The sequence below is a fragment of the Rhinoraja longicauda genome, chromosome 20 (assembly GCF_053455715.1).
Source record: "Rhinoraja longicauda isolate Sanriku21f chromosome 20, sRhiLon1.1, whole genome shotgun sequence".
In the NCBI taxonomy this organism is placed as follows: Eukaryota; Metazoa; Chordata; class Chondrichthyes; order Rajiformes; family Arhynchobatidae; genus Rhinoraja; species Rhinoraja longicauda.
The window spans coordinates 16629486-16647987 of NC_135972.1; the positions used below are offsets into that span (position 1 = coordinate 16629486).

Below are 18502 nucleotides of genomic sequence, written 5' to 3' on the forward strand. Positions count from 1 at the left end.
GATGTTCATCTAGGTAGATTCAATTGCAATGTTCAAAAAGTAGCTGGATCAATATGTAAAAGGGTGGAGGAGTGGAGTAAGCTAGATTCCTCTTGCATGTAGTTAGTACTGACGGCGTGCCAAATGATGGCCTCCTGTGCTGCACACATTCAGTATTTTTTGTGACTTGTTGCTCTTTGCACCTCCACTGGCTCCTTTCCCCACAGAGTTCCCCCACCCCGCTCAATTTTCTCCAACCACTGTCTCCCCACTCTCCATCCCAAGTGCTTGTTTCCCACCTGCCCTCACAGCCCCTCTGTGCCTTAATTATCTAAGAGTAAAATGTACCCTCAGCAACCAATGACTTCATTTGCTTGGCTAGGAGTAAATTGACCATACATTCGCTTTGAAGTTGCTTCATTGAGTGCTATGAGAGAGATCACTAGATAGGAATAAATACACAGCAATCTCTTAACAGGATAAATTGCCTGGATCAAATTAATACTATTTAAAGTCCATTCACCAGAAGGACTTGTTAAAGGTTCTGACAGGGATCCGTTCCTGAGAATTGTTTGTAACCTGAATTGTTTATTAGTCAGAAATGAAAATGTCAAAAAAGGTGTGTGGGGAAAGGATCACAGAAATTGCTGTGATGGGGGAGTCAGTAGGCATGGGGGAAGAATGAATGAGTTTGCTTAGCACTCCCAGCTGTGCTCTGCTCAACCAGCCCCCAATTATTGTGGGTTGGGGAGAGAAGGTATGCAAAAATGCCCTCCTTCCCCACTTAACAGAAGATGTCTACAGCAGTCGGCAAATCTATTCCACCTGTCCCCCAAACGTTCATTTGTGTGTACGGGTTTTGATAAGTCAGGCACTTGTAACCTATAATCTAGTACAACACTCCTGTCCAGTAAGACATTTCAACTCCTTGGCGCTCTGAATCATTTGGCTCAGCTCGCAATATTTAACTACTGAGCTTTAATGGATGGTAAATTAATGGAATATTTTATCTTGTGTAGGAAAACTCGGCATGTGAACATCCTTTTATTCATGGGCTACACCACGAGTCCACAGCTTGCCATCGTGACACAGTGGTGTGAGGGTTCCAGTCTGTACCACCACCTTCACATCATTGAGACCAAGTTTGAGATGATTAAGCTAATCGATATTGCCCGCCAGACTGCACAGGGCATGGAGTAAGTCCAACGTTTCAACCTGTTAAAAGTCTAAAACTCAAAGCAGAAAACAATTGACTGCTGGAAATGGTGTTGGTTTGGCAGATGGATGGCTGGAATCGCAAGCCTCCTATGCATGGTGTCTGGCTTGGTGTATGCCAGCTTTCACTATATTTGCCATTCCTGACCAGGAGGACATGAGCCAGTTTTGGCTTGCTGCTCAAGCCTACAAATGCAAAGCAACCTCCTTGAGCTGTGTCACTCACTGTTGACAGTGCCTCAATGACTATCTGCGTTAAGAAAGGAGGAAACAAACTTTGATTTTAAAAAATGGTATAACTGTGTGTGACCTGAAATGTCCACTGTTGAGCAACACAGGTTGAAAGACATCTAACATGCCTCTAGCAACCTTGTCCTGTTCTTCATGTTTAAATTGTTGACTAACATTGGACAGAATGCTAATGATTATTTTTTTTTACAGCTACCTGCATGCAAAATCCATAATTCACAGAGATCTGAAGAGTAATAGCATCCTTTCCTACTTGGAGTATTGGCATTGAGTGGTTGGCATTACACCACCAATGTGCAGGGCTCCTGCAACGGCCTATTTGTAAACCTTTGCCAAACAGGCCAGCATGGCTTGTTTTTAATCAGAATCGACATGTTGCTGAATTTCTTTCAGCGCGGAGTCTTGTGAGTAATCATGGTCTTTCTGAAAGGCAAATCAATATCAAGGAGGTAAATGGCCTTCTGCTCCTATTTCATATGATGTTCTCATCTGTTCTTGACCAATGGCTCACCCTATGACATAAGGTGAGAAGTAGGAATGTTCGCTGAAAATTGCATGTTGTTCAATTTGTTTTCAAGTTCCTCAGATAATGAAGAAGTCAATAACCATGCAGCAGGACCTGCATGATGTTCAAGTTATGTTGACATCTAACAGTAGTATTTATGGCTCATAAATGGAAGTAAAAGGATATAATGACCTCTCCTTCAACAACATCATCCTCCACGAGGAATGGTGAGAAGGGGTTATTTTTTACGAGAAACTTAACAGGACCAGGCACATGAATATGGTAGATACAAGTCAGGCTGGCTATTCGGAGGTGAGTGATTCATCTCCTAAAGCCTTTGGGCTGTTAACCTGCAATACAAATTGCAGGTCAGGAGAGAGATTAAATGCCTTTCTCGTTAATTGGAAAAGGGCAGATCTAATAACATTGAAGTACCCAAAGTATTTTGAAATATTGGCACCCTACCCACCCTAGACAGTCACTCTTCCACTGCACCACCTAATACTTGAGCAGTCATTCCATTACCAATGGTGAACTGTGGCTGCATTGTGTACCATCTACAAAATCCATTGCAGCATCTTTTTCAATGGCTTCTCTAGCCATAATGTTCATCGAGAAGGTGATAGTACCTCCTAGTCATACCTCTCAGCATGAGAGGGCCAATACCTACATCTCTTTCAAGCTACACACCATCCTAAACCGATATCTGTGCCTATACTCAAAACCCTGACTGACGAAGGCCATTGTGCCAAAAGCCTTCTGACCATCTTATCTACCTGTGACACTGCATGTTATACTGCTGTTGTAATTACATTAGTATAGTTAGATGGTGGGGTGAAGATCTACTTGTGTTCTTGTAGGGCTAATGCACACAGTATCGGTGTACGTACAATTGACATCAAGTGTGTCTGGTGTGCTGTTTGATGTCACAGTGGCCGCTGTATGAAACTTGCTGGTTGTAGGTTTGGTCCAAGTCCTCTCCTCGAACTTCAAAGAAAATGGCCATGTTTGGGCTTTCTTGCATTAAACTGTGGCTTCATTAACTCGCTAATTTGGTCATAAAATGCCCCGTTAAACTGTTCTAGAAAAGAAAAAGATGCCTAGACTAATATTTTCTTCAGCACTTCTTTGTACATTGGTCAATGGCTTTCAGGGATGAAGACATGTGTAATTTTTAGCAATATGTCTGAGTTCCTTAACTTAAATTCAAAGATATTTTTCTACATGAAGATCTAACAGTCAAGATTGGAGATTTTGGGTTGGCGACAGTGAAATCCCGATGGAGTGGGTCGCATCAATTTGAACAGCTGTCTGGTTCTATCCTTTGGATGGTGAGTGATTAATCTATGTCTGAAGCCTGTTATGAATGTGGAAAAAGAGAACCATAATATTTACACATTTAAGATAATTTAATTTTCATTATGGTCGAATCTAGATTTAATTGGATTATATTTATGACTTGGTTGAAGGGAGCAAATGTACTATGGTCACATGTGCGACAAAGGCAGAAGGTGTGAATGTAATTAGTGAAATTACACAGTCTAAATAAGGGTGTGTCGGGTTACATGAATGAGCAAATAAACAGGAGAAGAATAGAATAGCAGAATAATTATGTTTTAAATTGGAAGACTAAGGAACATTACAGATACATGGAACTGGTTTATAAAAAAGCACATTGCTGGAATAACTCAGCGGATCAGGTAGCATCTCGAGATGTTTTGGGTCGGGACATTGCTGTTCATCTTAGGGTTTGACACTCACAACACAGATTATGCAGGCAGGTTTAGTGTGCTCGTGCTGTGTCATTTGATGTATGAACAAGTTCTTAAAATTCTTGCTTTAACACTTGCGATTCCAACATATCATTGTTTAACCTGTTTAAAAAAAAAAAAAAAATCTATTACAATCCTGCTGAAGAACCCATTGACTTTGTCATTGTAGGGGAATGGTCATTCTATGCAACTTGCAAAACGTGAATTTTTATTTTGAATGAAAAATTAGCCAGAACAACAATTCATCTCAAAGGTCCCTAAAAGTGATTTTAAAACATATCTACTTTAAAAACAATTTTACCTGAAAAAGCTTTCAACCTGGCACTAGGACAGCATTTCCCAGAATTGCAAATGACTAGTATGGAATTCTTGTCCCTTGTGATTTTTCCAATTTTAATCCAATTTATGTATTAACTAACAAATTAAATGAGGAAGAACAAAGAGCGCAGGTGGTTACCAACAAAAGATAATAAATTACATTGTCATTTCCTCTTTCTTCAGAATCCATTATTACTTCAGGGAATTGATATCGAACTGGGGAACAATAATTATCGCCTTTCGTGTTAATTTAATGTGCTTGAAACACAAGCCAGTTTAGCTCTGAACCAATTATGCTTTTTGAAGGTCAATTTATTCACATCCACACGCTGTAACCTAAGCTTCTAGGTCACATTTTTGTTTGCAAGCAAACACTTAAGCACAGGTAGTTCCTGTAGTTTAAACCACTTCAAAACCAGAAGATGATCACAACAAAAAAAACAGAATTGATGCAGGAACAAAGTCAAGGCTGCAAAGGGTTAGCAGCATTCAGCCTCTTGTGGAATGCAACACCCCACACTTGCTTGGATTAAACTCCATCTGCCATTTATCCATCAGTATCTGTAACCGATCAATATACCGTTGTGTGGCCAGAACCGGAGGCACGAAACGCACTGGCGGTCGCACAACCCGACCGGACTGCGTACGGAAATCGGCCGACAGAGGGGCCGGCGGAGGGACAGGTGGAGGGAGCCGCGAAGGGGGGCGACCTCGCGGTCGAGGCTGGGCAACCCGCACCGGTTGGTCAAGGTCCAAATGCGCTGGCTTTAAGCGGTCAATTGACACGGCCTCCGGCCTGCCCCCCATGACCAAGACAAAGGTTGTCTGTCCGTGCTGCAGCACCCGGTACGGGCCCTCATACGGCCGCTGGAGCGGCGTCCGGTGGGCGTCACGGAGCAGGAACACAGGTTCAGTCCCGGAGGGCCGATGGCACGTGCGGGCGAAATGTCCCGTGGCGGGACGTTGGCACAGGTGCAAGCTTGCCAACGGGCCCTCATATGGCATCCAGGTTACTGAGCTGGATGATCAGCCATGATCATATTGAATGGCGGTGCAGGCTCGAAGGGCTGAATGGCCTACTCCTGCACCTATTTTCTATGTTTCTATGTAACTCGCTCGCGAAGGCGCTGTAGGGCGGATGAGGGCGGTTCCTGCTGCCCCGGCGCCGAGGGCACGATCTCCCCGGGCACCGTGAGCGGTGACCCGTACACGAGCTCCGCTGAAGAAGAGGCCAGGTCCTCTTTGGTCGCAGTCCGGATGACCAGCAAGACCCACGGTAGTACGTCCATCCAGTCCGGGCCGGAGAGTCGTGCCTTCAGCGCTGCCTTCAGCTGCCGGTGGAACCTCTCCACCAGGCCGTTTGCCTGCGGGTGATAGGCCGTGGTGTGGTGCAGTCGCACACCCAACAGGTGAGCCATGGCCGACCACAGCTCAGAGGTGAACTGTGGCCTCCGGCACCCCAAAGCGAGCAATCCAATGCGCGGATAACGCATGAGCGCATGTAGCTGTCGATGTATCGGCCAGCGGTATGGCTTCCGGCCACCGCGTGAAGCGGTCCACCACCGTGAGGAGGTGGGTGATGCTCCGGGACGGCGGGAGAGGGCCCACAATGTCTACGTGCAGGTGGTCGAAAGGCCGGCGGGGTCACCAATGTGGCGCGTCGATAAGCCCGAAATAAAGGCGAGGAGCCAGGTATTTCGGGAGGGATTTATTTGTTGTGTTCTCTAGCCCGGTCGAGTCTGCGAGAGGGAGATCGCGCCTAAATTCTCGTACTTTATCCCCGTAGCTAAGGGCCACCCCCCTGGACTAGTCTATTCCCGTGCCGAGGGGCTCGGTAGTGGTATGGCCCGACCCTTGGGAGCCGCCAGTTGCATCCTTTGACATCCTCCCACACTGTCTGCAACTCCACTAGTTTTGGTGTCATCTGCAAACCTATTAACAGAGCGGCGTCCATACTACCAAGTCATTGTGTATCCCATGCATCTTAATCTTCTAGATCAGCCTGCAATGAGGCATTTTACTAAATGCCTTACTGAAATCCATGTAGACAACATTCACTTCCCCACCCTCATCAGTCAGCTTCATCACCTTCTCAAAATACTCATCCAGTTAGTGGGACAAACACAGAGAGAGAGTGAAACAGAGTTGCCATTTCGGGTCAATAACGTATCATCAACAGCTGAGTGCTCCTTGAAGTTTACTCTGCGAGCTCAGAGTCCCTCCCTCATGGCAGGGAGTTCTAGTTTTCACCAGTAAATCTGAAATATTGCCTTGTTGACCAAACCTTTGATTTCTCTTAGGCACCTGAGGTGATTCGAATGCAAGATAAGAACCCCTATAGTTTCCAGTCTGATGTCTACGCCTTTGGGGTGGTTCTGTACGAGTTGATGAGCGGACAGTTACCCTATTCCAACATCAATAACCGTGATCAGGTGAGTAATCCCATTCCTTCTGCAAAATTCCCCGCACACCTCCATTAGTCTTTCCCCCTCTCACCTTATAGCTGTGCCCTCTAGTGTTGGGCATTTCCACTCTTGGAAAAAGGTTCTGACTGTACCCGATCTGTGCCTCTCATAATTTTATTTACTTATTCCAAGTCTCCCCTCCTCTCAACCTCTGAAACAAATGCAGCGTTTTTCTCTTTTGAGGAGCCCACAAGTTCTTATATCTAGGTTGGAATGCTTCTCACTGCCACTGGGTCAAACGAGGGAAAAGAGATAACACGTGTATCCTGCTCATAGATTTCAGCGCGTTTCTGCACCAGTTTTTCATATCTCAGTGAAGTGATGTTCCTTTTAATTAATATACAGATGTTAAAAAATAAAATGAGTTAAATTTAAATGGAATATGGAAAGCCCCCTTTATAATAAAATATTAACCTGCATCATATCCCAACTTACATTTCATTTTGTGAATATATTCATAACATCTCCCCATTCATGAGTGACCCAGTATACTGCCTACCATTCGAGCCAAGGTAAAACATTTGGTGACCAAGAAATGCTTTCTGAGAAGTTTCTGTATTGAACCAGAGGTGGGACTAGCCCCACAATCCTGCCACAGGGTCATAGAAACATAGAAAATAGGTGCAGGAGTAGGCCATTCGGCCCTTCGAGTCTGCACCGCCATTCAATATGATCATGGCTGATCATCCAGCTCAGTAACCTGTCCCTGCCTTCTCTCCATACCCCCTGATCCCTTTAGCAAAAAGGGCCACATCTAACTCCCTCTTAAATATAGCCAATGAACTGGCTTCAACTACCTTCTGTGGCAGAGAATTCCACAGACTCACCACTCTCTGTGTGAAGAAATGTTTTCTCATCTTGGTCCTAAAAGACTTCCCCCTTATCCTTAAGCTGTGACCCCCTGGTTCTGGACTCCCCCAACATCGGGAACATTCTTCCCGCATCTAGCCTCTCCAACCCCTTAAGAATTTTATATGTTTCTATAAGATCCCCCCTCAGTCTTCTAAATTCCAGCGAGTACAAGCCTAGTCTATCCAGTCTTTCTTCATATGAAAGTCCCGCCATCCCAGGGATCAATCTAGTGAACCTTCTCTGTACTCCCTCTAAGGCAAGAACGTCTTTCCTCAGATTAGGAGACCAAAACTGCACACAATACTCCAGGTGCGGTCTCACCAAGGCCCTGTACAACTGCAGTAGAACCTCCCTGCTCCTAAACTCAAATCCTCTTGCTATGAATGCCAACATACCATTCGCTTTCTTCACTGCCTGCTGCACCTGCACGCTTGCTTTCAATGACTGGTGCACCATGATACCCAGGTCACGTTGCATCTCCCCTTCTCCTAATCGTTCACCATTCAGGTAATACTCTGCTTTCCTGTTCTTGCCACCAAAGTGGATAACCTCACATTTATCCACATTATATTGCATCTGCCATGCATTTGCCCACTCGCCTAATCTATCCAAGTCATTCTGCAGCCTCCTAGCATCCTCCTCGCAGCTAACACTGCCACCCAGCTTCGTGTCATCCGCAAACTTAGAGATGTTGCATTCAATTCCCTCGTCCAAATCATTAATATACACTGTAAATAACTGGGGTCCCAGCACTGAGCCTTGCGGTACCCCACTAGTCACTGCCTGCCATTCCGAAAAGGACCCGTTTATTCCTACTCTTTCCTGTTCTTGCCGCCAAAGTGGATAACTTTGGGTCAGATTTGAACCTTCATCGTCCAGGTTTAATAGTTAATTGATTTCTAGAGATTGACTTTTCCGACTTGTCTTTTAGATAATCTTCATGGTTGGCAGAGGTTACCTGACCCCTGACCTCAGCAAGGTGCGCAATAACTGTCCAAAGGCAATGAAGCGGTTAATGGCAGATTGTCTGAAAAAGAAACGGGATGAAAGGCCTCTGTTCCCTCAGGTGAGTGTTTCGCTCGGCACCTTGCTTCCCAATTCAGTCTCAGGATCTGCTGAAACATTTGGCAGAGAGCTCCAGGGTTGTGTACTGTATGTAAAACCAAGGTGCACTTGATCTGTGCAAAAACATTTAGCTAGCCACAAGTGGAGATTCGCATGCAGCTTGGGAAACCTTTTTTTACAGAAAGGATAACAGAGTCCTGAAAAGGGGTGACACATTCAATTACTTTGAATTAACAAAAGAACTTGATAATTTAGGGCCATGTTGGGTAGTCGACATGGATTCAAGGGAAGGTTGTGCGTGACCGTGCATGACCAAGAATGGAATTGCTTGATGTAGTTTAAATGGCTTTTTTTAAGCAAGATTTCATGGCAAGGTTACACAGTCGAAGTTAATCAGATAAATAAAAGCCTCTGAGATACAAAGTTGGCCCAGTGGCAAAACGTTATCTTTGTTGGAGATACAAATGTGGTACAAATGTTACTTGCCACATACCAGCCCATGCCTGTGGATTGTCTGGATCTTGCAGTATGTAGCACAGACTACATTTATGGAAGAGTAGAATTGAACATTGTTCAATCTTCAATAAACATCACTGTTTCCCATGATGGAAGTGGTTGGGCCCAGGTCACTGCCCTGAGGAACTCCTGCAGTGATATCCTTGGGCTGGTATGATTGACCTCCGACAACATCCACACTCCATTGTGTGAGGTCTTCCTCCTTGCAGTGTTCTCCCCTTAAAAATGCCCTTTGATTTCAGTCAAATGCTGCTTGTGTGTGAAGGACATTCATTATTATCCGAGTTCTTGACCGCCTGATGTGTGGTGACCTGTTAACTGAGGAATTCCAGAATTTTAACCCAGCGACAAGAATAGAACGGGCATGGAGAAACGCCGCAACGAAAATGGGCCCTTTCAGCCCACCATGTCCATGCCAGCAGTGTCCCTATTTTTAGTTTCGTTTAAGTTTTAGAAATATAGCATGGAAACGGGCCCTTCGACCCACCAAGTCCGCACCGACCAACGATCACCTTTGCCCAAAGTTGTGGAGCTTCATGCCCCGACTGGTCTTGCTGGTACCATCTCCCTTTGGCACTCTGGCGATGAGCTGTCGAAGTTGGCCAAGATTCCAGTTCAGTTGTGTACAAGCATCAGTACACATGTGCATAGTGAGGTGAGGCACCAACCACAACAACAGCTCCCATGTGGCTTTCAATAGCCGAGCAAGAGTTGATCCTGTTCGTCAAATTTTTCCTTTCAGGGCAGTTGTAGGCCTATTTGTGTTTAAAATGGATATAACTTTCAGATAATGCGAAGAATCGCATTTTCTATGTGATGTGACATGATCATGCTCTTTGAAGACGCTCAACACAACCTGATGGTGACTTTGGATCTTGCTGACAAGTTGGATGCTGCAGGCTTGGACAATGTATCACCTATATCAGAATCCTGCCAGTGGTTTCATTTTCCTGGCTCCACCTCTAAATCTTAAACCCAGACACGCTCCTGTGGCCAGCCATTAGTTCAAGGCTCTTTCCGGAAACCTTTGTTACTCTTATTATTTGCAGAGGTAATGGGATCGGCAAAGTGTGTGGGAAATTGCTGAGGGAAAGTCCTGATGAATGATGAACAACTGCAGGAAGCTCCTAAACCAGCCTAATAATGACGTATTTCTGCATTACAGATTCTCGCTTCTATTGAGCTGCTGGCCAGGTCCTTGCCAAAGATTCACCGCAGTGCGTCAGAGCCCTCACTCAATCGTGCCGGCTTCCAGACCGAGGACTTCAGCCTGTACACCTGCGCTTCCCCAAAGACGCCCATCCAGGCTGGAGGATATGGTAAGTGCATATGTGGTGAAAGGGAGCGTTTCTCCCTTCGCCAGAGTAGGACCTCATGAATCTGATCATTCGTTAGTTTACAAGTAGGTGTGAGTGTATTGTTCCCCATCCTGCTCTACTGGTTTGTTCTTGCAAAGTTTAGAATCAGGATTCTCTATCATCATCACTGACTATTTTTGATCATTGGGCATAGGGGCAATCTACACTCTCTGTGACCTGCAATTGTCAGTTCTATTTGTGCTTAATGCCCACATCTTTCTGCATGAAAGCATTTGTTGTGTAATATAAAAAATACAGCAGCTATTATACACACAGCACCATCCCACAAACTGTCCATGATAATCCTAAAATATCTGCCTTAATAATAGCCAGGTGAAGGTATCCTGATCTCCAAGTCCAGAACACTCAATGACTTACCATAGTAAAGATATAGGTAAGTTGCGGGCTGCTGGATTGGTTTGTTTGTAGAGTAGAGATCTTCTGCTTCATCTTGTGACCAACACCTACTGTAGGTAGGTTTTTGAAGTCTGAAAGGCACATGTGCCCTTATCCTGAAGGGCAGGCAGGGAGCCATGAAGCCCATTGACCCCACACTGCCTGACAGTGGTGGAGCGTGCTGAGAACAGGTGACATCCAAGGCAGATACTGAGAATCATGTACAGTGTGAAAACCTTTTACAACATGACCAGTGCAACAACCCCTTGGGCATTTGGTAATGGTTTATCACATTCTCCTCCGATCTCCATTTCTACTTTGTTTAGTTTAGAGATACAGCATGGAAACAGGCCCTTCAGACCAGAGTCCACACTGACCATCGATGGCCTGTTCACACTAATTCTATGTTACCCCATTTTCTCATCCGCTCCCTACATATTAGGGGCAATTCTACAAAGGCCATTATATACGACAAACCAGCATGTTTTTGGGATGTGGGAGAAAACCGGAGCACTCAATGGTAACCCATGGTCACAGGGAGAATGTGCAAACTCCACACAGACAAGATCAAACCTGGGTCTCTGGCGCCGTGAGGCAACAACTCTACCAGCTGCGCCCCTGTGCAATTTTAGATAAAATAACCAACACGGGTTTGAGCTTCTGAGAAGCATGACTCTCAATGTGTTCTAAGACAATGTGTCAAAATAAAGTGATTGGAATCGAGAGTTCTGGGCCACTATTTACATTCCTTATTTTAAAAGTTTTCAACGCTAGTGATTTTGCTTTTTCCACTCTTTCTCGCACCAGATTCCATAATCTGCAGCCTTTGTTGTCACCAAAGACACTCCCAGCCTCTTATCACTATATGAAACCCTCCCTCCCCCAATCAACCCTTCCTCCCCAGAAGCCAGCTCTTGCCCTTCCCCTTCACCTCTCTATACTAAATATCTTTCCTCAACTCTTTCAGTTTAGACGAGATGCAGTGTCTTAACCTGAAAGTTGGACTGTTCACTTCCCTTTACAGATGATGCCTGACCTGTTAAGTTCCTCCTGTAGTTTGTTTTTCGCCACAGGGTCGCTGCAGAGTTCAGCTGTGGAGCCCAGGCACTGCCATTGTAAGTTTCCTCACAATAAACTTCTACCATTGAGATTAAAGCAGGACCATGCTCATTCCCAACTGTAACTTGCCTTGCCCAAATCTGGCTCCGTTGCAGTCAGTGGGTTGTTCACCCTGTCACCTTGGCCTGGATGTGGACTCTGCCTTCAGAGGTGAAAGACCAAGGGATGGTCCACTTGAACATTTCATTTGGTAGAAGAATCTCCCACTCAGGCCCTCCCCATCAGATCCTTTCTGCACAGTCAAAGTCTCCTGCCCATTGCACGCTGCCCTTAGGAGAGCGACGAGACAATCGCCCACCTCTCTGTGGACTTCACATTTGGAAAGATCTAGAAAAATTGAAAATTATGCAAGGGTCCTTATTGAGGTTCATCCTAAGCAGCTGTGTAACAGAGGACTCTCTGATCTGTGGACTGTTCCCAGTGATGCACACAAAGAAAACATCAAGTGCTGCTGAAAGTTTAACAACTTGGAAAATCCACTTTAATCTGCCTGACAATTGCTGGTCGAATTGAACTGAGTAAATTTTATTAGCCAAGTATATATACCTACAAGGAATTTGCCTGGGTGCTTTGCTCGCAAGTAACAACACGATATACAGTTAACAATTAAGAATTAAATGTTATAATTTAAACATGTGAAGAATGAAATAAAATGCATAGTGAAATGTCCATAGGGAAATCCTGGCAACTGATACATTCCAGGTTGCAAGTTCTTGGTTCCAAGGGATGCAGTAAAGCTTGGTGCACCCCACACAAAAGCTTTGTGGAGAATGACTGTAATTTAAAGTCCTAAAGTCTCTAAACATTGATGGGCAAAAAGCTTGTGTAGAAGCCCTTTAAACAGTTGACATCTATATTGTCACAGGAAGCCATTTGCTTTGCTATACTGCTCTGTACATAGAATTTACAGAATATGCTACAGATGTATAGAACCGATAACACTCCGAATGTATCAATTGAACAACACCATGATTGTAAAGAATACATTCTTATGAAAAAAAGTTTAATTTTAAAAGTGCAAAAGAAAACATATGCAGTCTGCACAAGGCTCTTGAGGTCCCAGACCAAACACAAGAGGTTAGAGGAAAAATTACATTGCAACTCGTCTCCTGTACTGTTAATATCAATTTAAACGACAAGATCAGTCAATTTGCAAGAAATTAGGCCTTAACTCCAATTGTTTTGTCTTTTACAGGAGAGTTTACTGCATTCAAATAGATGGTTCATCATTTATCACCATCGAACCAGGTGTCCGCCATCACGTCTTGTGTCCTTCCAGTTGTTCTGGGGTTTAATCTGCAAAACAGAAACTACAGCTGCTGATGGAGCTGCCTGAGCCACATTTGTACCATTTTAAAGACACATTCTGCCGCCAGTTTCTGCCAAGCTGTAGTTTTGAAGTTGTTTGACTCTGAATGCGAGTTCCCCTTAAACCAGCGATAGAAGCTGAAAGTGTTGATCGTCTCCCTCGAGGAAGGACAAAATGGCTTCTTCGGACACTGCTGGGGTGGACGTTGTGGTGAGAGGGCAGGGGTCAGCGGTGAGGAAGAATCGTTGGAGCTTGAAGGCCAGAGGATGTTAATGGTGGAGCGTGATTCTTCTGGGCGATTGTACACCCGCATCCTCTCATTGCCTCTCTGCCCCAGGCGTGGTTGTGCAATAACCTTATTTATGACTGAGTGAGAGCTGTTGCAGATGGATGGGGCTTTAGTCCAGTGACTCAATTGGCCCATGTTCCTCTGTCACGGGAGGGCAGGGTGCAGAGATGCGCATTGATACTGAGCCAGCGTTTATTTATATACATTTTTAATTTATTTGTTTTATTATCCCCTCTGCTCACAAGTTCTCCCACTGATGCTTTTGTTCAGATCGTCTTTGTTTTCATTCCCTACATCAGTTCTTTGCAGTCAGGTGGTGATTTGAATGGTTGTGAGTGGAGTTGGGTTAATGTCACTGTTTACCCTTGAAAGGTGTTTTCCTCAATTCCTGGTGCTTATTTTGCATGGTGGAGGAAAGAGTGATGGACAGTTACTTGTCTTGCCCGTGGAGTGGGCTTTAGTACTAGAACAGGATTGAACTGTGAAACAGATTCTAAATGCACACCAAGGATTTGGGGAGAGTATAAGGGCAACACATCAATGTCAAATCCTAGCCCGAGGTGTCAGTGCTTCTGATTGGAGAGTAACTGGCCCCAGGAGGCAACTCCTGTGGGCACTGGAATAGCTACACGGGAGGGAAGGTGGGAGCAATACTGGGGTAGGATGGGGCTTTGCTGTAAAGTAGCCTGGAGATGCTCCCAGGTAATGGAGGTGGTGAATGGCTCTGCTTCCAACTGGTTGCCAGCTGCCATTTAAAATCATTGCTTTCCAGAACTGGTGATATGAAAGACCTCACCCATTACCACAATGTGGGTAATGTTAATCAGGTGGGGCGAGGTCCCTACGAATATTTCGGGTCACTTGCAATGTTGGTGTTGCCTTCGTAGGTTGAAGAGCTGGGCCCTTGAGAGTCCTGCCTCAGACCCTAGCCCTGACCTAAACACTTGAGTCAGGAGTTTGGGTGTGGAAGAGCAGGTGCTTTCTTGCAGCCTTTTAGGAAGGTTTGCAGGCACAGTAGCTCATTACCAAGGCTGAAAGAGATGTGATATCCAAAAAGTGCAAACACAGCATAATCATGTATTTGAGTTACGAGGCGTACAAATTCACTAAGCATTCCATTTACTCCCACTGGTTGTTGAGTCTCAGAATGCAGGGAGATTCAGAACCCAAACAGGGACCACTGTCTTTTTTTAACCATCCTTGCATATGATTTAGAAACATTTTAAATTGAGCAAAGGCTATTTACCCTAATAACTACTTTGTTTTCGTTTGCATTCAATTCTCCATTGCTTTCAATGCAATTTAAACCTAAATAGTTTTCTTCTGTCATCATGTTTGAACCAAGCCTGGATTGTGATGTTTGCTTTGCCTTCAGTCATGGAGCACCACTATTTTCAGTTCTTAACCACCATTTCCAGCTTGGTTCAGCAGAACCAGCTCTGTCCATGATGCTGCTCCTGCATTGCAATTTGCCAGCCGCACAAGCAGACTGATGAACTACTCATTCCTTTAGTCAAGGACAGGAGCTTGGTGTTATTCAGGTGTGCCATGAGAGTTTGACCTTGACACCACAAGAGTAGCAACCATTCCAATAACACACTTAAGCAATAGTTTGAATTAGTTATTTTTCAAACTGGTTTTATTTCTATTTAAATTTAAAGAAACATTCCTCTCACTACAAGGATAGATTTTAAGGTACAATGCAGTTTGTGAAGGCATGGAGTTTTCAAACTACTCTACTTGGGCACTGCCTCAATTAGAATGGGATTTCTGAAGTTGTGACATCTACAGTTTTGACTGCATAGGCTGGGGGTGAGGATCTTTACTTTGCCTATAATGACCGGGCTTTGCACTATGTTAGTAAGTTGAGAATCTGCATTTGGATCACCAGTGGGATCCTCAACTCAGTTTCCTCATGGACCTGCAAGCCTGGAATATCACAAAACCAGGCTGAAAGGGCCTTTCATGTTAGACTAAACATGTGATACAGATGGCTTAACCTCTTACAAGTGTGGATTACTAGTAAATATTCAGCATCTGCTTGTAACACACCAGTTTTAAGGGGCTAAGGGAGGTGTCCATATCATCAGCTTGCCCTCATGCCAAGTGCAAGCAAATGAAATATCAAATACTATTTAAACATTTTGGGTGTGGTGCCACTGTGTGGAAGAAGGGCATGTGCTTTACCTTTTGGAAAGGCTTGCAGACAACAGGTTGAAAGAGATGTGATATCCAAACACATGTTTGAGTTACCAGGCTTACAAATTCACACTAAGCATTCCAGTTACTCCCACCGCCACAAGTCCAGACCACCAGCTGCAGCTTTTGATGTCTCCAGGTGCTCGGCCTCTGCTTCAGCTTACAGCTTTAACTTTAGTGTGCTGTGTACCCACCAGACTTTAAGGTCAGGGTGAAGTAGGAATCCGAGTCAATGTTAACAGCACTTGAGGACTTTATCCTTTCATCTGTTAGAGAAGCAGAAGCTAAATAGAGGGAACTAAGGAGAGGGAACTAAGGAGGTTGAAGAATGTACTGTGAAATTAATGTTGTTGGTTTACATTAAATAATTTCTAGCTGCAGCTACACAAGTCATGCAGGTGTTGGCCATTGGTCCAGTGCCTGCATTAACCAAGATTCTGCTTTGCCCTCAGCCCTGAAAGCCTTCTCTGGCAAAGTCCTTATCAACTTTGTACATTACCTTTTAATTCCTTACCCTTGTGGACTGCAGCCAGTGGCTCATCCCATTAAGGAGCCAACACCAATGCATTTTTTCCAGAATGCAGCAGGGCCCTAGTTAGAAAGTACTGTTGTCCCCATTCATGTTTTTTGTTTATAAATTAGGAAAAGCAAAGCTTTGAGTGGTCACTCTGTCTTTGGGGAGGTGTGAAGACAGTTACACTGCATTCCCACCAATCCTTCCCCTTGGTTTCTTTTCTGTAAATTTGTACAGTGGAATATATTGTCAGTTTGCTATAGAGCATGGATACAAAGTTTTGATAGATAATTCAAAAACCTTGTGTAAAGTTATTTAAGATTGTATTATAAAAGTTATATGTATGTGAATATGGAAAACATTCTATAATAAAGGACCTGCATGGAACTCCTGGCTTGTTATTCAGTCTAGTTTGATGGAGAGTCAGGGTAAAAATCATGAATTTAGGCTTTCTTGCAAGCTTAAATGATTAATTTGGAGGAAAAAAGGTAGATAAAGGGGGAAATCTGACATTCTTCCACCTCCCATGTCTATTTACTGGCCACACTTTCCTTTTACACCCCACACAGCTGGCTGACAGAACTTATTTAAAAAATGTTGCCAGTCTAGTGAAATAGGCCAGCATGGCAATAAAAGTGGCCATGAAAGAGCAGCCTGCCTAGTTTTGCAGATCAATGTTATGGTTCTTGGAGATGCAATGATCTGAGGAACACCAATTGTAGGACAGCAAGTTAAATTACACAAGCTTATGTGAACACACGAGGGGTAGTTTATTCACTGTGCTACTGGAGGCATTAGTGGAAATGGTTGGAAAATATTCAGGCAACAGTAATCAAAGTCAAGGTGCTGGAATAACTCAGGTCAGGTAGCATCTCTTGAGAATAAGGGTGGCAATAGGTTTGGGACCCTTCAAAGACATTCTGTTTTGTATCCGTTCTCATGAGGTACTGCCTGACCTGCTGACTTACTCCAGCACTTCATTCTGTAAAACAGTATCTGCAGTTCCTCCAATGAACAACAATCTTAATCTGCTTTAAGGGCACAAATGGAGAAAAGCCAATTTGAATACCAAGTGATCTTAAAATTTACAACATCACATTTACAGAAATGTCTAGCTCCTATAGCCTGGAATGTTTTAAATCTGGTAATTATGCTTCCTTTCCATCATGATCCATTGATATTTTGTTCTTTGGTGGTATCCCACTGTAGAATATATTCTAAAAAATAAACCAATAAATCATGGAAAGAAAAAAGTTGAGAATGATTGAAAGATAAAGCAAGACAAAATGCTGGTACATAGCAGGCCAAGTATGGCAAACTAAGCTTGGGTATAGTTCAAAAATTAGGATGATTAATTTAGATCATACCTGCACCCAAAAGGTGGTTCCAGTTTCACAGGTATCCATTTCTATACCAGTCCTCCGGTCATTGAGGACAATGTCACACTCCTCCAGGGGCCTTTGCTCATCAATACCTTCCATCCCTTTGCAGAACCTCAAACTCCTTCCAACCTTGTGCTTTCTCCATGAACTACAACCTCTGGCCATTGTCTAAAATCAAAGTTACCATCCACACTGGATCAAGTTTGAAGAAATACTGCATTGTTCCCTCTCAAGGCAACCTTCCAAATCATGGCAATCCACTGCTGGCTACATCAGATGCAAATTCTCCTAATTGGGATAAAAGGGGGTTGGGTGGAAAATCATACAAAAATAGGAAATTGTAAATGGAAGTTTCTAGCAATAGCAGCAAGAGATGGAGACTAAACCTGCAGAGACAGGTAGCAATGAGATAGCACAAGGCAAGTGGCATTTCAAAGCAAGAAAATCATAACAGGCTTTTGTAAAGACCCATTCAGAAGCAGAGTTCAATCATGGGATTCAGCCCAGATTTCACAAGACATTTCTACACTTTAGCGAGAGTCCAAGTGCTCATCAAGAAATACAAGATTCTGACAGGGCAATTCCAAGTTCTCCTCCATTGCAAGGTAGAGTCAAAGGGGGCTGTGGTTAACTAGACAGAAGATTTTTCTATATGATAGGTTGTAGAACATAAGTACTCTACATCAGATTTATTCACAAAATGCTGGAGTAACTCAGCAGGTCAGGCAGCATCTCGGGAGAGAAGGAATGGGTGATGTTTCGGGTCGAGACCCTTCTGAAGAAGGGTCTCGACCCGAAACGTCACCCATTCCTTCTCTCCCGAGATGCTGCCTGACCTGCTGAGTTACTCCAGCATTTTGTGAATAAATCGATTTGTACCAGCATCTGCAGTTATTTTCTTATAGTACTCTACATCAGGACAGCTATGGAAGTAGTGTACACTCAAGATAGATTTAATAGACAAAATGTGGTTATTGATTGAAACAGCATGGAAACTGGA

The 18502-nt window shown here is 44.0% G+C and overlaps 1 protein-coding gene across 1 annotated transcript in view; it reads left to right on the top strand.

Annotated features, from left to right (window-relative positions):
• Positions 1–16498, top strand: part of braf (B-Raf proto-oncogene, serine/threonine kinase) — a 74884-nt gene extending 58386 nt beyond the window's left edge. The window contains exons 13-19 of the mRNA XM_078417012.1: positions 999–1175; positions 1636–1682; positions 3161–3279; positions 6339–6470; positions 8287–8421; positions 10102–10255; positions 13005–16498. Of these exons, the coding sequence (XP_078273138.1) occupies positions 999–1175; positions 1636–1682; positions 3161–3279; positions 6339–6470; positions 8287–8421; positions 10102–10255; positions 13005–13027 (787 nt within the window). The 3' untranslated portion in view covers positions 13028–16498. The remainder of the gene's footprint in view (positions 1–998; positions 1176–1635; positions 1683–3160; positions 3280–6338; positions 6471–8286; positions 8422–10101; positions 10256–13004) is intronic.
• Positions 16499–18502: the final 2004 nt, after the last annotated feature.